The sequence below is a fragment of the Limanda limanda genome, chromosome 16 (genome assembly GCF_963576545.1).
Source record: "Limanda limanda chromosome 16, fLimLim1.1, whole genome shotgun sequence".
Taxonomy (NCBI): domain Eukaryota; kingdom Metazoa; phylum Chordata; class Actinopteri; order Pleuronectiformes; family Pleuronectidae; genus Limanda; species Limanda limanda.
Window position 1 is genome coordinate 23,988,215 of NC_083651.1, and position 9,402 is coordinate 23,997,616.

Below are 9,402 nucleotides of genomic sequence, written 5' to 3' on the forward strand. Positions count from 1 at the left end.
CTGGGCTGTGAAGCTCGGTCCTGTTTTTCTGTTAGTGTGTGGAATTGCTGCTTGGTTCTTTTTCCTCTTTAAGTGGGTCTAGGAATGTGCAATGTGTGGGTGTTAGTGGTGGGGAGAGGTTGAGTGTGTTTCCATCGGGAGGAAAGTCCCTCCGTACATTTAAAATCTCCACATGGAGAAACTAAAGTATTGCGAGTACTACAAGTCATTTAATCGAATCACAATTTTGCAGTTGAATGGAGGAAGCCAGTGGCCAATGGGAGATGGGTTCCACTTATGTTTGCTGGCATTCCATTTAGTGCTGTTGATGGATGCTTTTTTTTAGATGTAAAGTTCATTTCCTCAATTACTTTTTGTCTTGATTTCTTTTTATACTTAAGGACTGTGCATATGATTTGCATGTTTCAATCATCAAAGGGATTCAAAAGGAGAGCACTTATTTGCTGTTTACAGGAAGTGGAGATACATGTACATACATTTGTGTATGTTTGAAGAAAAAGAAAAAGCTATACCATGACTACTCAGGTTTGGAGCTGCTTGTAAGTATGTCAAAATAACTATAGTACCTATAAAGACTTTTATTTTGTTGATCTACAGTTAAGGCATCATCGGATGGATGTTTGCAGAATTCCAGTGGTGTGTTCTTCTCACAGCCTTCCTACAGAGGGTGCTGTGCTGTTCTATCACAGGAAATACCAGTTGCCGTCAGCAACACATGCACATTCAACATCTACTTATCACATCAGAGTGATTGGTATTTGTACCAAAATTTATTTTTTTGACCTTTAAGTAGACCTTTAAGCTAGATGCCAAAGGTTTTGCCTCTAAAAGAAAAAAAAGGACAGAAGTAGTTTGCTATTATAGTTTACATAATCCTTTTTATTTTGAAGTGCATCAGACATAATTCCATGACATGAGGCTGTAGCCCCTTAGACGTGAGTGCATACAAGGGATACTTGTATCATTCAATCAGCCATTTACTGTACTTGTTAGGAGAGAAAAAAAAAAAAATCATGGTTCTTTCCATTCCAGAACAGTGACTGGCCATATGCAAGAAAGCTTGGATCCAAGTATCTGCAATATGGACATGTTTTTTTCTTTTGTCGCTGACATCCTCATCCAGGTGGTTGAATATATTAAAGCCACGTACCTTTCCGGACATGTCTCTACATAAGTTTTATACCTTGACCTCTACTCTAAAATCTTGACACGATCCAGTCTCCTCTTGTTTCTGATTCGGTTACTCATTTACTTGTAGAGCGCACTTAAAGACTAACACGGATAAGGCTGGATTGTTTTCTACCTTCATTAGGGATTTTACAGTCGTGCACACAGAACAACAGTTGTGGACAAATGCGCATATGCCACTCTTAACATCCTTTTTTTTCATTTCAATTCAGTATTACAAATAAACTTTAAACTTGCTGTTATCCTTACAGTATATAATCGTGTTGTTGCTGTCATTTCATTGCACATGTGTTTATATATATATATATATGTTGCTATACTGTAACTATTTGTGAATTTCCACATGAGGACTGGTGCCTGTACACTAGCTTTAGGTAATGAAAGGTTCTGGCCACAAACCCTAAAAACTCATCAGAGGAAAATTATCAGAGGTGCTAGTAAACACTGTAAAGTGAATTTTATGGAATTGGTTTATAATAATACAGATCCTGCAGTAATGGTTGGTTCTACAAGAACCTAAATATGCCACAGACTTGAGTTAAATGTATGGTACGTAAAATTATGGTATTTATTAGATTGGCACATTCATAAGATCCCTTCAGAAAACCCGATCTACAGGTAAATTGTCATCTATTTTCATTTTAAAGGTTCTATCAATATACTGTGAAATGAATGAATGTGCTTATTGTGTAGGTCCATCTAAAATTCAGCTTAGGAATGTAATGGCCACATTGCCCCATGCTCCCAAACACAAAGCAGGGATAGGTGACGGGATCACAACAAACTTCAAGTGTCCTGATTCTTCAACTTAAATTCCACAAACAACTGTCCTGCTTAGCTGTGTTTTGTTTTAGTGTTACTCCATGTTAAGCACAGTGTCCTGCTGGGTGACCACAGCAGTTCTTCTTCGGGTTCAGTCCAGTCTCATTTTTGGGGATGAACGGATGCGTCAGGAGCTGGTCTGCAGACGGCCGTAGTCTCTGGTCACTAGAGTTAAGAGACGAGTGAAAATTAGGAAACTTGTATCTATACGTAGAAAGTTATTCATCAAAATGTTTCCCCCCAAATTCAATCACAATCACATTTCACACTAAATATTTCAGTTTTTCATCAAAATAGATTTTTCAAACATTCAACAACAGAGTACTTATGGTTTCACCTTGTCAAGCTGTTTTTTACGAAATCCTTGGCATTATCCGAGAACCCATCCGGTAAGGAGGGCATTGAGCCCCTTTCAGATCCAATGTAGAACAAGGCGGCCATCTTGTCCATGTGTGCCAGTGGTGGTTTCCCTGTGGCCATCTCAAACACTGTGCAGCCGACACTCCAGATATCGGACTTCCTGCCGTATCCAGTATCATTGATCACCTAAGATGGGAGGAGATCACAAATGTCAAAACTTAGTAAAACATTAAATAGACAGGTCAGCAAATCAAAAAGAAGACCACGTTAAAACAGCCCCGTGCATACCTCTGGTGCCATCCAGTAAGGTGTGCCATGGACGGACTTTAGCAGGTCCCCACTACTACTTGCGGTGTGGTTCAGGCAGCTGAGACGTCGTGCACACCCAAAGTCTATGAGCTTGATGACGCCAGTGGGCATCAGCATGACGTTGTTTCCCTTTAAGTCGCGATGAACCACCCTGTTCAGGTGGAGGTAGGCCACCCCTTCCAGGATCTGATGGGTGTACAGAGCCAGGACTCGCTCGGGCAGAGGACCAAACCTGAGAGCAGCAATGAAGACGATGTGTGTTGAAAGCATCAGTGAATATGATATGACATAAATGAAGCTGTCCTGAAGCTCAGTGTTTTTGACAGATCCTGAGAAAGTGGTTAAATGTATTGATTCAACCGTACCTGTGAAGGATGCTGGAGATGGATCCTCCTGGAACATACTCCATGAAGATAGAAACCATGTGCCGATAAAGACGGGTTCCCAGGAAGCCCACGATGTTGATGTGGCTGAGGGCCTTCAGCAGATCCACTTCCCCCTGCAGGTGGCCGTACTCGCTCTTTGCCGCTTCAGGGTCAGACGAGTCCAGACTGACCTGTTTCACTGCTATCAGCTTGCCCTGGCTGGTCAGGCCACAGTACACCTGGTGAGAAGGCAGCGGAAGTGGCTGGAGTTACTTACACATCTGGGTCTGCTGCTGTATTGTATGAAATCATAATCCTTAAGGCAATAAAGGAGGTGAGTCATCATTGTGTTAAGCTTCTCTCAAAATACCTGCACAGTGACACTTGACCTTACATTGGATGAGTTGGCTTTAATAGGAAATCATTTATAGGATTTCTATTGAATTCTGAACTAAACTCTGCCACATCACTAAACATGTGGCAGACATAATGATTTATGTCTTAAAAAAATTATTTTAATTTGATTCTGTGCTGTACCCTTTTCTTTTTCAACGTAATAAAAGTGGGCGGCAGTGGCTGAGGGGTAGAGGGGTCCTGAAGGTCGGCGGTTCGATCCCCAGTCTGAACCATCTGCATGCTGAAGTGTCCTTGGGCAAGATGCTGAACCCTCAATAGCCCCCCATAGAATAACAAAGTGCTGCAGGTAGATGCACTGTATGAATGTGTGTGTGAATGGGTGAATGTGAAACTGTACTGTAAAGCGCTTTGAGTGGTCTTCATCAGACTAGAAAAGCGCTTTATAAATACAAATCCATTTACCATTTACATCTCGCCCATGTTGAATAAAGAGAAAAGTAATGCCTGCACCCACTCAAAATTTTAAAGGTTTCTTCCTTGAGTCATGTCCGACTCCTCCAAGACAACTCACAGAACAAACAGAAAAAGTCAAAAGCATACTCACTGTCCCGTAGGCTCCTCGGCCGAGCACTTCACCCTTTGTCCACGTGATGGTGTCATCAACAGCCCCCCCAGAGCCAAGCAGCACTGCAAAGTTTGCTGAAATATCCTACAATACATGAAGGGTAGGCAAAAAAACAAAGTGACCTGGATAATCAAGCAGTCTGCAGTCATAAAAATGCATTACAAAAAAACAAAAGGGTGTTTAGTGCTGGGTTTTGTTGGAATTTTATATTATTGGTACGATGAGGGACATTTCAGTCAGTGAAAATGTGAGCAGCATCTTAGCTCTGTTCAAACCAGATGGTTCCATAGCAAAAGTAATATTATAATACACCCCAAAGAATTTTGGTTTACGAAAAAAAAAAGATTGTTCAAGAATAATATGAACAAAAAATGTTTACCTCAGGAAACATGTTTCTTCCTGTTGCAAGATCTTCTCTGACGGACTCTTCTTTGCTCGATTCCAGGTTTTCCGAACATGGGCCTAAGGAGGAATCCCTCTCATCCAGTGAGATTAGCTCCTCAGCCAGACATTGCAGCAGGTCATCTGTAAGCGGGCCGTCCCCGACTTCATCCAGAAACTTCTGGTAAACTGGGGACACAATAGTGTTGCTGCTGCTTGAAGATGTCCTAGCAGCAGGGATTTCTTGCATATACATGGACGTATGGCTATCTTCAGCATAAGATGAAGTTGTGGCCATTGTCAGTGTTTTGTCGTCGGACTTTAAAGTTTCAGTGTCATATCTTGAAAGAGCCTCCACTATGGTAGATAAGATTTGATCTGTAGCCTTTTCTTGAGCACTAGTGTGATAAATCTCACCATGATTAGAAAGAACTAACTTTGTTTCTAGTTTAGTCGTTTTGTCTTTCCTTGATGGAGATGCGAGGTGAGGTCTCACCCTGGAAGACGTGAGTCTCGGTTTGCTTTTAGATGAAATCACCATAATCTCGCCCAGGCTTCTCCTCAGTTTACACTGCTGTTGTTTCAAGGGTCTCTGTTTGACTTTCTGGGATTGTTGCACCTTCCTGGGTGGCGCAGACTGCACTTGTCTGTCCTTGGTTTTTTCACAGGAGCTGGAAACCCTCAGGTTCTCGTAGATAGGACCAGCAAACATCTCATAGATGGCTGGCCCTCCTTCCCCGCTCTGTATCTGCTGAAACATGTCTGTGTAGGTGAGGAAGTCCAGTGCAGATTTAGACCTTGTTGCCCCGGCTGCACTGAGTCTCTTCTGCTGCCTTGTGCTCTTCAGCTCCCGCCCCGGTGGTTGAGCTCTGCTGATGTTTGACTTGTCCGGATTTGCTCTTCTGCTCTGCGGGTGATCAACGACCTTCTTTCGTGGTGATGGGGTGTCAGAGCAACGATGAGAACCTTTCACAGGGTTTAGCTTTGATTTGACTTTGACTGAGGCCTCTCCACTAATAATTAGCTCAGGGCTTTTCCTGGTTTTATCCTTGACTTGTGTGGACGGGCACTTCAGATTAGTTTTGGACTTGTTCCGACTAATGATACTTCGCTCTTTATGTGATCGAAGATTGAAGGACTGGTTTGATTGATGATTTGCTCTTTGTTCACGGGTCATGCCAGTTGTTGACTCCTTGCTTTGGGCAGCGTTTAAGACTTTCACCATCTTCTTATCTGTCTTGGAATCCCCATTTGACACTGGACTGTTTAATCCTGCTGTAAACAGCTGCATCTCCCCCACAGCAGAGCTGATATTCAAATCTATCAGCTCAGCACGACAGAGGATTTGATGAACTACCTGAGTTTCTTCATCAGAGGAATCCTTCATTGTCACTTCTGTTTTTTCTACATGCCGGAGTTCTTTTCTGTGATTCCCTCCAGAGCCTGTAGCAGCATCACCCTGTTCATCATTCATAGCAGATATAATTTCATGGGTAATGTCACTGTCAGGGTCTGAAGTGCAGCCTGCATGTTTCTTCTCCTCAGACTCTGATGTGATTGGCATTTGATTGTTCACAGTGTCACTTTGTTTTGCATAGTTAGATCTTTTAAAGCTATGATTGTAAACATGCTCCTTTGAATAAAGCATATTTGGGGCTTTGTATTCACGATAAGAGTTTCTTGTTCTTTCAGTGCTGAGATCACCTTCACGGTGGATAGGGTCCAGATCCATGATATGTGCTGATCTGTGGATCAGTGGAATCTGACTGATTCTCGACTGAACTTTAAAATGCTGCCTGGTCTCCTCAACCAAATCAGTGGGGATCCCATCCTTCGAAAGCTGCAACACCGTGTCTTCATCAAACTTCAGATTGCTCCTCTCTGAAGATCTCTCCTGAATATCCCTCTCGTCATCCTCCAGATCAATTGAGCTGCTGCTGGACCCGCTCTCCTCACTGCCAGCGCGTGGGCTGCCCCGGAACAGCCGCTCTCTCCTCAGCCAGGCCCTGGAGCAGAGTGGGCTCCGGCTGATGGGCTTCAGGGGGACACAGTGCTTCAGTACTGGCAGAGCTGCACCGTCTATGGGTCGGCTACTCAGCGGTGCCAACAGCTTCGGTGTTCGATGGTTCAGAGCCGGAAAGGGACCCTGTGAGAAATGAGAAAACTTATGATAATGGATTGGCAAGGTAGACAAATAATTGTAATGTTAATATGGCAAACAAATGCTTGAAGAATATATAAAAATCTATTTTAGTTGAACTCACCTTTTGTTCATGAACAGTATCTTGAGAACCAAGTCCTGAAAATTTAAATTTAACATTAAATAAAAATTAAATAAATTTAAACAACTTAACCAAACACTTGAGTATCATCAGCAAATCGAAGTACTTTGGGTTGTCTGGGTTCAAATACATCATTTTACCAGTAAGTTGTCAAACGAAAAAGGTTTAATTCATACATAATATGTGTCATTATGAATATTTATAACATGTTAGATGGCATAAGGAGTAATAGGAGTAATACTGCTTCTTAATTCTTAAAAAAACGAGTGAACTATGATTATCATATCTGGAGGTTTAAACACTCGAGGTGTACATGTACATACGGGTCTGGATGTGGGCCCTGGCCTGCATCATAGTGTTGGAGCACAGTAGTGGTTCCATGAGGCTGGGGGCCGACCGACTGAGCTGGCTGGGCTCAGCTACAGACAGCCGGCCGGGGGAGGATGGGCATGCAGCTACTACCACACTCCTGGTCCTCTGCCTGGGAGGGAAAAGTATCAGATGTACACAGAAAAGGGAATTATGAATTTCACTTCGCCACAGCACTTAATGCAAATGATAGAGCTGTTTATAAACAGTGTTGATCAAATGTTAATAGCATAGCTCATTATTTTTTACTTACAGCCACAATACTTCAAGGTAATGAAAGGAGTGCATGCTGGGGGCTACACCAGAGAAAAAGTGTGCACAAGGAGTTAACGTTTAACTAAACCTTTAACCTCTCAACCTGAAATCCTAACTTAGGTCCACAGAATGTGGTGTGTTTAAATGAAGGAGTGCCACAATGTCCGTGTGGAGCTTAGATCAGGAAACTGAAATCTGTGTCACTTGAGGCAGTATTTTCCACTGTTCTACTCTCCTGTTCTGTGATTGTGACAAACACAATAATGACCTGGCTGTCTGCTATTGATTGGCCTTTTTTAACAAATGCCAGAACATAGTGAGTCTAGCTACCTGGGCGTAGGGGGGGCTGGGATGCAGGGGGTCCTGGGACTCAGTAAACCACACGAGGCAGCAGGATCCACGTGGCTCCAACGCCTGCTGCTGTTGTTCAGGCTCGGCAGAGACAAACCTCCTCTGCTGAGGAGAAGAGAGAAGAACACAGAAGCGTTAAGTGGAGACTCTTGTCATAGCGATACAGATCAGTTTGTGGGGGGGGGGGGGGGGGGTCAACTTAGAAAGTCTTGTTTATAATATAAAAAAAATGCACCTGAGATTTGTTTTCTTATGCTGAACTGAGCCAAATGCAAAATTCCTAATTTTCCTCATCTCTCTTTATCACTGAAGGTTGTTGCTATGAAATTAGAGACCAGCTTGGACCTGTTTCAGTGATGAGATCTCCTCATGCCAGACAATGGACTGATTCACAAAAGCCCCCCCACCTAACCTGTTTGGGTAGAACAGGTTGTCCCCTGGACACGGTGACAGGTGCCTGCGTACAGGTCTGAGAGTGAAACCGGAGAACACTGTCCTACTGTTGGTGCCGGTTGTTGACTATAGATTGGGAAGAGCGTATTATGTATACAAGAGACTGCAAGTGTGTGTGTGTGTGTGTGTGTGTGTGTGTGTGTGTGTGTGTGTGTGTGTGTGTGTGTGTGTGTGTGTGTGTGTGTGTGTGTGTGTGTGTGTGTGTGTGTGTGTGTGTGTGTGTGTTGGGGAGGAGGTGGGGGGGGTTAACTGTACACGCATAAAATGTTTTTGTTTGTTTGTGTTTACGTATAAACAGATGTTGATGTGTAAGCACTGTTTATCCAATCAGCTCAGTATCATTAGCATGTAAATAGTTTTCTTCACAGCTTATATGCATTAAAAAGTTAAAAAGTGTGTGTTTGTGTGTGTGTGTGTGTGTGAGATAGAGATTTCCTCTGACCCACCTGCCTCCTTTCCCTGCGTCCTGATAGGCTTGCCTGATGTCTCTCAGCGTGTCCATGGCGTTTTGGAAACACAGGGGGATCCCCTTATCTGCTCCAGACAAAAACAGAGCAACACAGTCACACCCACCGATCCTGAGTCAATCATCTCATGTTAACACACTCTAATATCAAACTCTGTTAGGTTTATACCACGTGACTGTCCTGAGAGACACCACTTCCAAAACCTTTGAGTTAGTATGATGTTTTTCTAGACAACCACAAGCATGACAGCAAACTTAAGTCCAATCTATCAAGTACACCAGCCACGAAACTAAAATACAGTCTTCACAAACAACAAATCCATGGTAATCGTAGAGAAAACTCTGACATTACCTGTTTCTGAGCCCCTTGGTACCCTCGGCCTCCATTTCCAGACCACGCTTTAAGACTTATTGAAAGAGTTCCTGTCTGATCGCCCCTTCATTCTGTCTTTGCTCCCTAGAGTCACATGTCTATCCTCCCAGTAACCCTCTCTGTCTCTGCCAGTGGATGTTGTATCCTCTCTGTGTCTCAGCCATGCTCTTGTGGCCGAGGTGAAACACAGACGAGCTCAGCTGAGAGGACGTATTGTGTGTGAGACCCCTCCCATCCCGTCACGCCCCCCCCCCCCCCCCCTCACTGCCCTCCGCTCAGGAGGCGATGGCCTACCTGGAATGATGCTGACCATCAAGAGGCAACAAACAGTTAAAGATGTTATCTTTTTCTAGTAGTAAGCTGAGATCTATGACACCCCCATCACTTTGTTGTGTTTTCTCCTCAGCTCTTCCATCCTCTCGTAATAACAATGACAATCTAACTGC

At 43.4% G+C, this 9,402-nt stretch overlaps 1 protein-coding gene across 2 annotated transcripts; it reads right to left on the reverse strand.

Annotated features, from left to right (window-relative positions):
• Positions 1-770: 770 nt before the first annotated feature.
• map3k19 (mitogen-activated protein kinase kinase kinase 19) lies at positions 771-9,115 on the reverse strand. 2 transcript variants are annotated; one of them, XM_061087972.1, is made up of 11 exons: positions 8,936-9,115; positions 8,564-8,651; positions 7,644-7,766; positions 7,013-7,170; positions 6,672-6,706; positions 4,406-6,553; positions 4,006-4,110; positions 3,045-3,283; positions 2,659-2,911; positions 2,348-2,556; positions 771-2,175 (listed from the first exon to the last, which is right to left on the reverse strand). In XM_061087972.1, exons 2-11 carry the CDS (start codon positions 8,617-8,619, stop codon positions 2,055-2,057), a joined length of 3,447 nt encoding a protein of 1,148 aa, XP_060943955.1. In that variant the 5' UTR covers positions 8,620-8,651; positions 8,936-9,115; the 3' UTR covers positions 771-2,054. The 2 variants fall into 2 exon arrangements, with proteins under 2 accessions (XP_060943955.1, XP_060943954.1); XM_061087971.1 differs by having other exon boundaries at positions 7,644-7,769.
• Positions 9,116-9,402: the final 287 nt, after the last annotated feature.